Genomic DNA, 15723 nt, shown 5'->3' on the forward strand with positions numbered 1-15723 from the left:
AAAACCTACCTGTATGACAACAACAGGCTCATATACATTTTAACTGATAAATTATATCAAACATTTAAAGCAGAAAAGAAAAGGAACACTTCTCACTTCATTTTAGGAAATCAACATTGTGCTAGTCCTAAAACTGGATAAAGATAATAGAAGAAAAAAGTATGAACATAGATAGAAATTTGTTTAACAAAACAAACTATTAGAAGTCAGATCTGGCAGTATGTAGAAAGTGGTTTTGTTATAGGGATGGAAGCGTTGGTTCAGCATTGGAAGATCCACCCCCAAAAGTCATCATTTAAACAGAGAAAAGAAAAAAGCCATATGATCCTGTCACTAGTTGGAGAAAAAGGATTGGACTAAATTCCACAGCTGTTCATGGTAAAAGCTATCAGGAGATCAGAAGTAGAACAGAACCTTCTCAATAGATTAAAGACATGTACTCCATATTTCCAGCGAGAATGCCTTGTATGAATGGAGAAGATACAATGTTTTCTCCTTCAGGTGGGGCAGGGCAGATATGCTTACTCTTTATCTGTGCATTAAACTTTGAAACCTAGGCCCCTCCAAAATAGTCTGGCAATAAAATGACACAATTAGGGTAGGATTGGCAAGGTAGAAGCAAAATCTTTATATGTAGATGAAATGATCATCTACAGAGAAAATACTAAGAAATCTTTAGGAGCCCCTAGAACTTGTATTTGAATGTAGCAGGATTAGAAAACACAAGATATATATAAAAATTGAGGTCTATGTATACTTACTATAAATGAAGAATTGGATATTGAAATTTAAAAGTTATGTAGGAGTACAAAGGACCTAGAAAAGTAAAAAAAAACAAAAAAAACACAGTGTTGGAAGACGTTTAGTACCTAATTTTAAGACTTCTAAAGCTACAGTAATCAAGGCAGTGTTGCTGTAAGGAAAGACATATAGATCACTGGAATAAAACAGAGAATCTAGAAATAGAACCACACATATATGGTCCACTGAGTTTTGAAAGATTATTTACATTGACATTTTATAGAATATAAACTCAATTCAAGAGCAGAGGAAGAGATAATGTTTTCAGCAAACAGCACTAGAACCCTTGGTATCTGTATATAAAAAATTAACCTCAACCCTTTATTTCCATACATAAAAATAACTTGAAAGGATCTACGAACCTAAATATGAAAGACTAAAACTATAAAACTTTAAGAAGAAATTATAAGGGAAAATGTTTATGAATTTAGGGTAGGCAAGAACTTCCTAGGATACAAAAGACATGATGTATAAAAGAAAAAAACTGACAAATGAGATTCCATCAAGATTTAGAAATTTAAATGACATCGTTAAAATGAAAAGTAGTCCTTAAACAGATCATATTTACAATGCATATAACCCAAGACCAGAATATATAAGAACTCTTACAGCTCATTAATAGACAACCCAATTAAAAAGTAGACACAAGATGATAAATAGCCAGTACAGCACAAGGAAAGGTGTGCAACACTAGAATCAGAAAAATACTAATCAGTACAATAACAAGATTGAATTATACACTCATTAGGGAGATGAAGTTCAAAGTTTTAAAAGCCTTGTTATGACTTTTTCTTTTTGTTGGAATCTCCCCCTTTGCATTTAATTTGGTACGCCCAACGGATTTATTCTGTTGGGCTTCCTGGGGTTGTGATCCTCATTGTCTTTTCCTAGGATAGTGTCTAAAATTTTTTGTAGTGTTAGTTTGGTATTCATAAAGTTCCTAAGGTGCTCTTTATCATGAAAGTATCTTATTTCTCCATTAATTTTGAAAGATAGTTTTGCAGGGTACTTCAATCTGGGTTGGAGGCTGTTTTCCTTTAGGGCTTGAAATATATCATTCCAAGCTCTTCTTGCCTTGAGGGTTTGCATTGAGAAGTCTGCTATGATTCTGATGGGCTTTCCTCTGTATGTGATTTGTTTCTTTTCTCTCACTGCTTGTAGAATTTTGTTCTTCTGTTGGGTTTCTGGAATCCTATTATATGTCTATGTGTAGATTTTTTTTTTGATCAAGGCTATTTGGAGTCCTATATGCCTCACTTATCTGTATGTCAAGTTCTTTTCTCCTGCTTGCGAAGTTTTCTGCCATCACTTCTCTGAACAGTTTATGTCATCTGTACTCTCTCCTGTTTCTTCATTGACTCCAATCAGTCTTAGGTTATTCTTCTTTGCATAGTCTAGCAGCTTTCTCGTGGTCCCTTACAATTTTAAAGCAATTTTTCTTTTCCTGGTCACTAATTGCAATCTTATCTTCTATATCCAAAATTCTGTCCTCACATTGGTTCATTCTGCTGTGTAGACTTTCAATGGAGTTTTTAATCTCCTGGAAATCTGTTTGCATCTGTTTTATGGATTCCATCATGTTCCTCAGATCCTCTATTTTTTTTTTAATCTGTGTCCTCTCTAGAATAATCATGTTTTGCACTATGGGCACCATCTTTGCTGTTATCTGAGAAATTATTTCTGATTTCATTTTTTCCAGATCCTCTTTTGTTGCCAGTTCAGGGAGTCCAGGTGGTTGATTATCAGATTGATCCATCTCGTTTCCCTTTGGGGTTGCTGTAGGTGATCTGGAAGTCTGTTTTTGAGGCTTGTTTATGTGTCTTCTCATTTCCACAGGGTGTGTGAAGGGGTGCTGCTGGTGCCTGTGCAGCTCACCTCCTCTGCCCGAGGAGCGGTGGAATGGTGGTGGGGAGCCTCCTCCTGGGCGCTGGGATTGGCTCACCTCCTCTGCCCTATGAGGGGTGGAATGGTGGCAGGGGAGCCTCCTCCTGGGTGCTGGGATTGGCTCACCTCCTATCCCCTAGTAGTGGTGGAATGGTGGCCTGATTCAACAGATTTTTAAAAGAGTGCATAATAATTAAAATAAATCATGATAAAAGTCAGAGGAATAATAGAAAAACCACAGAGTCAGGGAGTATGCAAATGAACAGGGCTTCAGAGATAGATACATTTGGGTTCAAATATCATCTTTCCTCACTCACAAGCTGTATGCCCTTGGGTTTCTTAATTGCCTCAAGTCTATCTCCTCATCTCTAAATACACTCAGGATTGTTACATTCATTAATTTTGCTCATACAGATAATACATGAATACACTTGATACAGCACCTTGGCCCTAATATGCCCTTTATCAATGTAAACTCCCTTTTTAGAGTGGTAACTTGAACTGAACTGGTAGACTTGAAATAAACTGCTTAACTTGAGGTTCAGATGAATATTTTTTGACATGTACTATGTATAAGAAATACTATCAAATGGGCTGGGGATGTAGCTCAGCTCAGTGGTGCTACGCCTGCCTAGCAAGTGCAAGGTCCTGAGTTCGATCCCTGGTACTGAAAAAAAAAAAAAAAAAGAAGAAGAAACAGTATCGAGAACTTTATTTTTTTAGGAAATGGCTGGGCTTGAACTAATAGGAGACCCTCCCTCAAACAAACAAACAAACAAAAGAAAAAAAAGAAATTAAGTTTATATTTTTATTTCAAAGAAAGTATAACTAATGAAATAAGTTTTCTAAACTGTGAATTAGTAACTTCATTTCCTAGAAAGTCACTACACACAAAATAAAGCTAGTAGCAATACTCCACTATTTAGAGATTATTATCATTATCACTTTCTGTTTGTCTTGTTTTTTCTTTTGGAGACCAAGTCTTACTACATTGCCCATGCTGGCCCTGAACTTACCATCCTTCTGCCTCAGTCTCTCAAGTAGCCGGTGGGATAACAAGCGCATGCCTCCTGTTTGGCTCAGTATTATTGTTTTGGCTGGATTTCATATGTGTATATATCTTTATTTAACCTCACTTTTTTTTTTTTTTTTTTTTTTTTGGTACTGGGGATTGAATTTGGGACCTTACGCTTGCGAGGCAGGCACAGGAACCACTGAGCTAAATCCCTGGCCCTAACCTCACATTTTTGTGGATGGAGCACAGACTATAAACTATATTTTAAAATATGCAATAAATATATCACCCACTACAGTTACTCTGCTGCACAACAGAGCTGACATTTATTCCTTTTACCTGTAATTATGTATCCTTTGATCAAAATCTACCTTTGTCTTTCCTCCTCACCATCCCAGCTTCTGTTTATTTTTTTGTTTTGAATCAGGGTCCCGCTATGTAGTTAAAGCTGGCCTTGAACTCACTGTGTAGCCCAGGCTGGCCTCAAAATCATAGCAAACCTCCTGTCTCAGCCTCCCAAGTACTGAGATTACAGGTCTGTGCCACCAAGCTCAGCCCATCTCAGCTTCTGGGAACACCACTCAACCTTTTTTCTTTTGCTTCTGTTTTTTTTTTTTTTGTTTAGTGGTTGTATTTATAATTTTTTTCAACTTTCTACTTATGAGATCAACATTTTTAGATACCATATATGAGCAAGATCATGTGGTATTTGATTTTCTGTTCATGGCTTATTCTATTTGATATAATGTCCTCCAGGTTCACCCATATTGACATAAATGACAGAATACCATTCTTTTTATAGTTCAGTAGTATTCAGTTGTATATATACATACCATTTTTTTGTGATACTGGGGATTGAACCAGGGCTTCACTATATTAAATTCACTCATCTATTGATGGACATTTAAATTGATTCCATATCTTGGCTATTGTGAATAGCACTGTGATAAATATGAGAATGCAAGTATTTCTTCAATATCTGCATTTTATTTCCTCTGGATATATAACCATTAGTGGGATGACTGGATCAGCACTACTTGTTACTATGGCTATCCAGAAAGTCAAAGAACATAGTAAAGCTGAAGACACCTTTTCAGAGGTGAAATTCTGTACATCTTTTCAATGTTCACCTTTTGGCCCTGTCAGTAAATGAGACTGAAGCAGGAAGATAGGATGTGGCTAAAACTAGCTGGGAAAGGAGGCATGACAAGATCTCAGGAAACATGTAGAGAACAATTCTCAGAGCCCTGCATGCAGACTTCTTGCGAAAACTTGAGCAGGTTTTTGACAGGATGAACTGGGTGTGACACCAGCATGGGGAATATAAAAAGGGACAGTTGCCATTAAGCACTATAGTGTCTCTTCTTGGTAGCCCACACTATGCTGTGCTGTAGGGTATATTTTGATTTTCATTTTTTTCCTACTTTTACTTGGTCCAAGCTCACTTTGCAGAGCCTGTTTTTTTCCCCCTACCTTTAAAAATGTCACCATTCACGCTTGTTTCATTCAATTCTTTGTTCAGGACAGAAAGAACCTAGAAATCATCTCTATTAAGAGACTTCAGCACACCAAAATCCAGTAACAAGACTGGTCTTCATCTGTGGACACTAACTTGACAGACATACTACATTTGGTAATTCTTAGTACCTAGCAAAGGGTGTCATGAGAAAGGTTGGCTCATACATGCTTACTGAATTGAACTAAATTGATCATATTGGGAATCTGAAATGTCAGTTTTACTAAAAGTGTGGACTTTTTGAGCATGGAGTTTAGTTCAATAAAAAGAGCACTGCCCATTTGGAAATACTGTAAATATGAAAGGAATTAAATATTTATACAGCCATAGTCTACTATTTTCAGTAGTTTATATTTGTTTCACTATAAAAATCCATTATTTCTTTTCACTGGGACTGGCACAAGCAAATAAATAGATTTTCATACATCAAAAACAAAGCCCATTGGAATGCACAGACAGACAATACTGAGGCAGCTGGGAACTAAACTACCATCTCAAAGATGTTTAATCTCGCCTTTCAACTATACTATTCCGCATGATCTTCATAATTACTGGAGTCACAATTTATTTCTGTGCAACTCTGTAAATGCTCAGCCCCTTAGGCTGTAAAAACAAAGCAGACTGTCAATTTGCCTTTGTGTAATAGCAGAAGGGAAGTGGCTGAAGACAGGAAAGCTGTGCCAGCTATAGTGAGAAAAAAATGAAAGAAAAATAAACCAGTCTCAGAGGACTATTGACTTTTGCCCCACTAATTCTACTCCTGTTTGTTAGGAGGGGGAAAAGCTATTCTGGAAAATATAAACATAAATATTCCTCATTTAAGGACCTACCTATTTAATGGCTGAACTTATGAGCTGTCTTTTTCTGTGTGTACAGTTCTGTACATCTTGTTATAGAGCCTGTTTTTTTCATACATCTTGTTTATAGAGTACTGTAATTTTTACTGATTGTGCTGTACAGTACAGTACTATAGTTTTATGTTCTGTTATACATTACAGTACTGCAGGTAAGAGTTATGCAAATAAAACAGTCATCAAACTGGAGTTTCCTTTGATCATTTCTTTGTTCTGAATATTGTAAGGTATACACTACATACAATTCCTCATTTAGTGTCCAATTCAATTAATGACCTAGTTACAGGTCTGAACTCAGTCATTAATAGAGGATTTCCTGTGGCCTATTGTATTTTAGGCACATTCACTAAGCATGCTGTACAAAAAAACACAGCATTAATGAAAAGACAAATGTCTTCAAAATACGTATTATTTCTGTAACGTCTGATATTGGAGAAAAATAAGCTAGCTGGCAGTTTTTGGACATTGAGCAAACAAGCTTATTTTGCTTCAATATCCAAAAAAATTTATGATTTGCCAGTTTTGATGTGGAAGGGAGTGATTTGGAGCATGGTCTTATGAGACTGGTAGATCATATATGATACAGGCAGAACAGCTGTGCCAAAGGGGCAGAAAAATGTATCAGTGCACTTTTTTTATTGGGGTCACTTCTAAAAATTATTTGCTTCCAACAGGTCATAATAAAACTGATTCATTTGGAGTTAAATAAATTCTGAGATATAAACAAACTTTTAAGAAGTGATGTTACCTTTAAACCTTTTTGATATGAAGAAATGTCTTACACCATATGGGTACACATATTCTCTCAAGAGTTTTATATATATATATATACATACACTTCTAAACCACAAGAAACAATTGAACAATTAATTATCACTGTTATTTCTTGGCTCTCTGTTTTGTTTTGTTTTTTCCCCTCTGATTATGTGTTTAATTTTTGTCTTACATTCCTGGCTAGTAAGCTCCTTTGCTACATACTTCGTATGTCTTCCTATCCTCCAAGGTATTTACTCCAGAGGCAGAGCAATGGTTCCATTAATGCCAGCTTCACTGCCAAGGATATTTGGCATTTCCAATGATTTTTACAGACTCAAGCAGGTTCATGTTTCTGTGATACTTTATTAGTAGCATTTTAATTTCACTTGGTCTGTTGCAATGACTTGCAGAAGCTCCTTCATTAATGAGCCAAAACTGCACATTCAAAACATAGCTTCCAACAATATCAACCGTGTGATCAATGTAATCTTGAAGAATTCATCGAAACTGCTAGATGCCAGGAAAGGGCATATGAGGAAATATAGGAACAGATGTTTTACTGATTTGCTGAAGATCATATCTGGATTGGATCTGTTTTGTAATCATGATTATTGATGAGTACTTTCTATATCATTGGTAAATCATGAGATATCCTGTATTTTCTGAATAATTTTCATCCTTGACTTCTGTGACACATGAGGGATATACTGCCTGAACCTAGCTGATGTGATGATCTGTTAGTGTCTGCTGTATTTTATTTGAAAGGTTATTGGAGAACACGTGTTCTTAAGAAAAACAAGTCATTTTCATTGAAGTATTTTGATAATATGGTGTCTACTACAGGTATTCTTTGTTTAATGACCCACCTGTTTAAAAAGTGTTTGGACTTACGACCCGTCTTTTTTCTTTCTTTGTACAGTTCTGTATGTCTTGCTGATACATTCTCAATGTCTTTTTTTGGACAGTACACCTTATATATTCAGTACTGTAACTTTTGCTGATTGTGCTGTACTATACAGTACTATAGTTTTATGTTCTGTTATACATTACAGTACTGCATGTAAGAGTTATGCAAATAAAAACAGTCATCAAGGTGGAGTTTTAACTATTTCTTTGTTGTGAAAATTGTAATGTACATACTATATAAAATTCATCATTTATTGACCAATTCATTAAATGACCTTGTCACAGGACTGGAATTTGGTCGTTATACAAGGAATGTCTGTACAGCTGTCTCTCATATTCAAGGAAGATAGGTTCCAAGACCCATTACAGATGATCAAATCATGGATGCTCAAAAGTTCCTTTTATAAATGGTGTAGCATTTGCACACAACCTACACGTATCCTTCCATATACTATCTTTAGATTACTTATGTTACCTAAAATGCTATATAAATAGTTGTTATACTGCATTGTTTAGGGAATATTGATAATAGAAAAGTTTCTGTATGTTTAGAACAGATTGTTTTCTTCCAACTCATTTTGATTTGTGGTTGAATCCACAGATGTGGAAATAAGGAAGGGTAACTTCATGTATAAAAATGTTTTTCAAAGTATTATTTAAAATAGTGAAAATCTAGAGGCAATCTAAATACTGAATGTATAAGAGAATAGTTAAATGAATTTTGGTATGCCTTTCTAACAATGTTATGCAGACATTAAAAGGTTGATCATGAAGGTCACTGAGTGACAAGGAATGTTAGATTAGAAAAAATATGCAAAATGAACTCATGACAGGGGCTGGGGATTTAGCTCAGTGGTGCCTTGCCTGCCTCGAAAGTGCAAGATCTTGAGTTCAATCCCTGGCACCAAAAAAAAAAAACCCCAAAAACTTCATGACAAGTATGTTAAAAAAGAATAGTAAAATGAAGGAATAACTTTCAAACCATCATGTTGTATACCATAAATACATTCAATGTGCACTTGTAAGTTGAAAATAAATAAAAGAGTAAGGAAACACACCACATTGCTACCCGTGGTGTTAAAAGGATGGAACTATTATATTTTCTAATTTTATGTAAACTTAACATAATTTCAAAAGCTAGGTTGTAAACTAGGCATAGGTTTTTTTTTTGGTACCAGGGATCGAACTTGGGACCTTGCACTTGTGAGGCATGCGGTGGAATCACTGAGCTAAATCCCCAGCCCTCACTTACACTGTTAATGTTTAACAGTAGTACCAGTCATGTTTTACAGATGACTAATACTTTTGTTGGCATCTATAATGGAAGAAAATATTTGGTTACCAGAATGTGTATTTCTGCTTCATGTTCCTCACCCAGCTGTCAATGTGAAGAGACATACTCCTTACTCAATTACTTCAGTGTTGTTATTATAAGTAGGTTAAATAAACACGGGGGCCTCATTAAGCTATTTTGTACCTGAGTAACTCTTTTATTCATAGTATTAGCAGATCTTCCACAAAATATAATCTCTTAGCTGAAAGAGGGAGGATACTGGTTCCATAAGACTGTATGGATGAAAGGAAAACAGGATGAGACTGCAGAATGCCCCCTTCAAGAGGATATGACACACCTCTATATGAGCTGATGATGTCCACAGGCCACCAGCCACATTTGGTTCCTTCTCCTTCACACTCAGGAGCCCTTCTTCTCTCTGGTTAAAATTCTTCAAGAAGTATCTCAAGTGACACTTGCTTCCTGGGGCAAACTTCTTTCCTATTCTTTTAGCTAGTATTGGACTTTTCTGGTAATATTTCACAGAACCATGAGATTTTGAAGTTGGAGGAGAACTTGAAGGCATTAACATTGTATTCTCTCAGAAACTCAGAGAGAAGTAACTTCTTCTAATGTGGTAGATGAGTTAGAAGTAAGCAATTTCAAGTTTGTCCCAAGTAAGTACAAACTGATAATTATCATTAGGGAAATAAGATGACAAAGGGTAATGGGGAGGGAGGTGGTAGGGTTTACTTTAGTCTTGACTAGTATACACCATATACTTTCCTATGTAATATCAGAGAAATTACTGAATTTTTCTGCTACTCAGATCTCCAATATGACCAACTACAGTTCAACTAAATGACATCAGAGTGGAAAAAACCCTAAATATGAAGTAAGAAAATTCAAGCTTGTGTCCTGCCTTTGTCTGTCAAACTCCACCTGCATTGTCCCCTTGTGACTAGGGTGCAAGTGCCCTTGGAAACTGGTTACCTTTGGACTCAGCCCACACCACACACTTCTTTAAATTTTTACTTTTTTTTTTAAAAGATGGGTTCTCATTATGTTGTTCAGGCTGCTCACAAATTCTTGAGCTCCACTGATCCTCTTGCCCCAGCCTCCTGAGTAGCTGGGACTATAGGTGTGTTACACTGTAGCTGGCTCACACTTAAGATTTTTTTTTTAAAACTCTTTGGGTGCTTATATTCATTTTCACTAGATAAGACCTCTGAGGACTTTGGAAACACTTGAATAAGTTTTCTATTCTATTACTTTTAGACAAGAAGCATGTTTACTTCATGAATGGAATTATGAGTTTGGTAGACATGCACTGAGAACCCAGTTAGTGATAATGTATTCTTCACGGCACACTAAAAAGCCCCACTATAGCTCAGTGCTAAAGCACTTTACCAGCATATGTGAGGCCCTGGGTTCACTGTCCAGCCTGTAGAAAAACAAAACAAAACCCAACAAACTGGCTTTATCCTCTCCTTTTTTCTGCACTGTTTAAGTGATGGGCTGAAGAAAACCAAACCACCAGCAAACCATTATCTTTTCTTCAAATTTTGGCTAACTGTGTCTAGTCAAAGAATAGCAGCTTTCAGTAAAAGCCCATCATATCCAAGAAAAGAAACCATACCGAGTGCAGAGTGCCATTGCTGGTCGCTGTGGGAGGGCGGGCCCACCGCTCATTTTCCAGTTCTTCCATTACTTGGTTCATGGCACTCTTTAACCATGTGTCCACAGAAACACCAATCTGCTTTAGCAGGTCCAGCCGAGCTTCCGCTTTCAACTTAATTATCTAAGAAAACCAAAATAATAGTCAGAAATCAAGGCCATTTTTCCTCACATTAAGTTATTCCCCAATTATTAATTAGAATGATCTTGATATTCACCCGCAAGTCTTCCTTGGGATAGATGCTAATTTTTCTTCTGCAGAGAAGAGAGGGGAGGGAGAGGGAGAGAACATGAACAAAGAACAGGAGTCTCAGCCTCCTGATAATGGCAAATAGTATACTTATATTTCACTCTCATTCACTTGTTCATTCCTTTAATCTCAGGGTGGGGGTGCTGGAGACTGAACCTAAGGCCTCATGCATGTTAAGTACACATTGTACCACTAAGCTCCGCCTAGTTCCTTGCTCCTCTGCATCTTGACAAATGCATAGTATTGAAAGCATAGTATTGAAGACACATCAAACATAACTTAGGAACAGGAAGAGATTGTGCCATAAAATCTGCTTTCTTTTCTTGTTAATAAAGCTATGTCTCAGAATATCTTGAAATACGGCATTTTTCAGTAGCCTTCTTACCCAATACTTGGGCTTTTTCTTTCTTCTATAATCCATATTTTATAGCCTATTAATGACATCATGTCACTTCCCTGCTTAAAAACTTCTATGACTCCAGACTACCTACTAAATAGAGAATTAACTAATTTTTCACCTGGAGTAAAATGGCTTTCACAATTTGACTGGTTTATTTTCTTCTATTCCTTTCCACATGTCCTATGCTCTCACAGCACTATGCACTGGTCTTCCAATACACTCTGTGCTTTCATGCCTTTGTTCACACCAGGCCCTCTGTCCACAACAACCCCCCCACCCCACCCCCAGGTCCTAGGGATTGAATCCAGGGCCTTTGCACTGAGCTATATTCCCCAACCCTTAAAAAAATTTTTTTTTTGGAACCAGGCATGGTGGTACACATTCGTAATCCCAGCACTTTAGAGGCTGAGGCAGGAAGACTGCTGCATGTTCAAGGCCAGCCTGGGTTACATAGCAAGACGTTATCTCAAAAGACCAAATTTTATATTTTTCATTTTAAAACAGGTCTCACTAAATAGCTAAATTAACTAGGCTGGACTCAAACTTGGGATCATGCTGCCTCTACCTCCCAGTGTGCTGGAATTATAGAACCATGCCTGGCTCTCTTAAGTTTAACAGGCTCCAACTTTATTCTTTTGTATATGAATATCAAATTGTCCAGTCACCATTCTAGTATGCATTTTAAAGCACTGAAATGTTAAAGAAAGAAAAGGGGAACCAAGAAGCTCTTTTTTGGAAATCATAAATATAAGTCACTTAACTGCTGAAGCAGGGAAACAAAGAAATAAAAGTTTTCAGTATATTTTATTTTCTCAACACTGAGTAATCTAGTTTTCATGAGATTTATTTTCGTCAGTACTTTACCAAGCAAATGATGGACACAGTATTTGCAAACTTAGATTGCAATTCCAGAATTAAACACTGCTATCTTCTACTAGATATACAGTACAGCGTGTATATTTTAGTTGCAGTCAAAATAACACTCAATAGTTTGTAGAAGGAGAATCCACACATTTAATAAACAGTCATGTCACACCCAGTGGGTAAGGCAACCATGTTGGCTGGAGAGTGTGTCATCTCCGTGGCAACCAGGCAGGCAGGAGGGCAGCACCAAGAATGGCCTGGGAGCCATCAACCCTCCAAGGTGGAAGTACAGGAAACCTCAAAGAAAAACAAAGACAAGACACCTGCTATCCTAAGAAGAGTGACCTTACTGTATCGGCCAAATTCCTCAAGACAATATCCCTTCTTTTCCCTTTAAATTCTTTGTTCTCTGCCTGTTCTACACTGACTCCCCTTCAGACTCAGACTGCTTGCTGGTGCCTGAGCATTAAATAAATGAGCCTTGTAGCTCACACAATGCCTGCCCAGGTGCTCTCTCCTCTCTGGGTCTCCTTAATACAATTTGTCGCATTCTGTGAAAAACAGTATGCATCTAAAAAGCAGAAAAACATATGAACCATAATCAGGAGAAAAATCCTTCAAAATTTAATACAGGAATAACACCAATTTTACATAAGCTCTTTTCTTAGAAAATGGAGTTGGGGGCTGGGATGTAGCTGAGGGGTGCAGTGCCTGCCTAGCAAACATGAAGCCCTGAGTTTAATTCCTGGTATCAAAAAAGGAAAGAAAAAATTTTTAAAAGACCAAGAAAAAAAAAAACCTCTTAAAAAAACAGAACATTTGTGAAATGTGAAAATTGTGACCATTTCCTGATTTTATATGGGCAGTTCATTTTTAGACAAATAAAAACAAAAACATATTATAGGACAATATCTCTCATGAATACACATGAAAAATTCTTAACAAAATATTAGTCAATTAGATATAGCAGTATACAAAAAGAATATATCATGATCAAATGTAATTTATCCCAGAAATGTAAGACAAGTTTAACATTAGGAAACCAATCGTAATATAACTTCCTTGTATACTGATACTGATATGTAAGTTATAGTATAATTTGTATAAAGAGAATAATGAAAATTGATGTCCGAATAGATGGCAAAAAAAGGATTTGACAAAATTCAACATCTGTATTCACAGGTAAAGAAAAAAAAGAACTTCTCTTCAATTTAATAAAGAACAGCAAAAATCTAGTCAATATTATATCTAATGAGGAAATTTTGGATATTTCTCCTAGAGTTAGGCAATAGGTAAGGATGTTGGCGCTTACCACATTTATTTAATATCCTACTAGAAGGCCTACCCAGGGTAATAAGGCAAGAAAAATGGATAAAAGGTAATTAAATGGATTGAAAATGAAAACGTATAACTGCTTTTACTGGGAGAAAACACAATCATTGAAAATGACTATCTTAAGGACTCTACCAAAAAGTTATGAGAACTAAAAAATAAATGCAAAGCCAATGTAAAAATTAATTTTATTATGATATACTGACAATAGACAATATAACATTAAATTTAAGAATTCTCAATAGTATCAAAAACAAAAAACTTGGGGATAAACAATATGTCTAAAACATTTTATTATAGACGGCTAAGTTAGTTAAAATATTATAGGCAGTCAGACAGGACTGGGCCCTCAAGAGAGTCAATGCAGAAGATAAGAACATTAGAACTGTGGCTGGAGGTGTCTTGAAGGTCAGGCTTCAAAACAAGAAGAAATGACTACACCCATGTATTTCCCCAAGGGATGAACAGTAGTGATTGATATTCTAAATAGGCATCCATCACCTTGGGTGGGGGACCAAAATCTCCCTAGCCCATTCCTTTCTGGAAAATCTTTATTTGGCCCATGTATGCTTGCTATGTGACATGATTCCCCATTTGTTTCCCATTTAATCAGTATTACCTAAGCGACTATACTTATAATCTTATTAGTTGACCATACTTTTGTCCCAACTTATACCCACCTTGTGATTTTCCACTGGATCAATATTACCCAAGAAACAATACTTAAAATCCTATTGGTGGACTACAGTTTTGACCCACCTTGTACTTGCCTCACCTCATGGCTTTGCTCTATAAAACTCCCTTGAGAAGCAGGGTCTGGGGGCAACCTACTTTCCAGGGCCCCTTATGTTTCTCCTAGACAGAAACTATCTTTCTCTCCATAAATACTTCCCACTCTTAACTTCCATTGTTCCTAGAATTCCTCCTTCGATTTTAGAAAACACAAACTTGGCCTATCAGACATCTACTAGATTGGGAGTTATAATATTCCCTTATATTATTTGGAGGTCTATATATCATCCCTATATCATATGCCCTATATCATTTTGACCAAAAACTACAAAATATTATGAAGGAAAATAAAAAAGGCCTAAATAAATGGAGAAATATGTCATGTTCATAAATTGCTAGCCTCAATATTGTTGAGAATTCTCCTCAAAATGACTTACAGATCCAATGCAATCCCAATCAAAATCCCAGAAATCTTTTTTTTATAGAATTGACAAGCTGATGGAAACGAGAACAGTCAAAAAAACAAGAAAGAAGAACAGTGCTGGAGAACTTACATTACCCAATTTCAGGACTTATTATAAAGTCATTAAGACTGTGATACTGGTATAAGAGCAAACATACAGATCAGTGGAATTGAATGGAGTCCAGAAAAGATTTTTCACACAGTGTGATCATTTGTTTTCAACACAGGTGCAAAGGTAATGAGGAAAGGATAAACTTCCAAAAATGGTGCCGGAACAATGGAATATCTACATGGGGAAAAAAAAGGAACTATAACCCTTAACTCATATTGGACCTCAACAAATGAATTCAAAATGCTTACAATCACAGTCCAAACATAACAGCTAAAATAGCAATACTTCTAGAAGAAAATGTAGAATATATCATAACTGGTGCAGGCAAAAAATGTCTCAGGACACAAAGAGCATTAACTATAGAAAATAAAATAGATAAATCAGATCTCATCAAGATCAAAAATTTCCAATCTAGATAATGAAAAGCAAGCTAAAGACTGGAAGAAACATTTACAATACATATAATTAAAGAGTAACTACGTAGTATCCACAAAATATGAAGAACTCATTTTTCTTTCCGGTTCCCAGGGATCAAACTCAGGATCTTGTGCTTGCCAGGCTGGCATGGTGTCACTGAGCTACATCCCCAACTCTGAAGAACTGTTATAACTCAGTAAGACTGATTCAAATTTTTTAAATAAGCAAAAGATATGAACAAATAATTTACTGAAAGAAGATCTATGAATAGTCAATAAGCATATGAAAAGATGCTCAGTATCACCAGTCAGCATTCAAATGCAAATTGGAATTAGGATGAAATAGGATCACATATCCATTCTAATAGCTGAATTTAAAGACTGACAATACTAAATGTCTGTGAAGGGATGTAACATGGTATAGGTGTCAAGTATGATCTGGCTATGACCGGATTAATGAATATGCTGTTTA

The 15723-nt window shown here is 36.2% G+C and overlaps 2 protein-coding genes across 14 annotated transcripts in view; one reads left to right on the forward strand and one right to left on the reverse strand.

Moving 5' to 3' along the window:
* The window catches only part of Atg16l2 (autophagy related 16 like 2), a 47965-nt gene extending 42589 nt beyond the window's left edge, over nucleotides 1-5376 (forward strand). Inside the window, exon 19 of one of the 2 annotated variants that reach the window (XM_087211899.1) lies at nucleotides 5223-5376. In XM_087211899.1, coding sequence (XP_087068025.1) covers nucleotides 5223-5282 — 60 coding nt within the window. In that variant the 3' untranslated portion in view covers nucleotides 5283-5376. The remainder of the gene's footprint in view (nucleotides 1-5222) is intronic. The other variant, XM_087211898.1, reaches the window with a different exon arrangement.
* The window catches only part of Fchsd2 (FCH and double SH3 domains 2), a 311736-nt gene that overhangs the window by 25413 nt on the left and 270600 nt on the right, over nucleotides 1-15723 (reverse strand). For all 12 annotated transcript variants that reach the window (XM_087211911.1, XM_087211917.1, XM_087211912.1 and 9 more), the window contains one exon: nucleotides 10645-10806. In XM_087211911.1, the coding sequence (XP_087068037.1) occupies nucleotides 10645-10806 (162 nt within the window). The remainder of the gene's footprint in view (nucleotides 1-10644; nucleotides 10807-15723) is intronic.

Source organism: Heterocephalus glaber, unplaced genomic scaffold, assembly GCF_053883595.1.
Source record: "Heterocephalus glaber isolate CG9 unplaced genomic scaffold, H.glaber_assembly_v1.0 deba00001428, whole genome shotgun sequence".
Lineage (NCBI taxonomy): Eukaryota > Metazoa > Chordata > Mammalia > Rodentia > Bathyergidae > Heterocephalus > Heterocephalus glaber.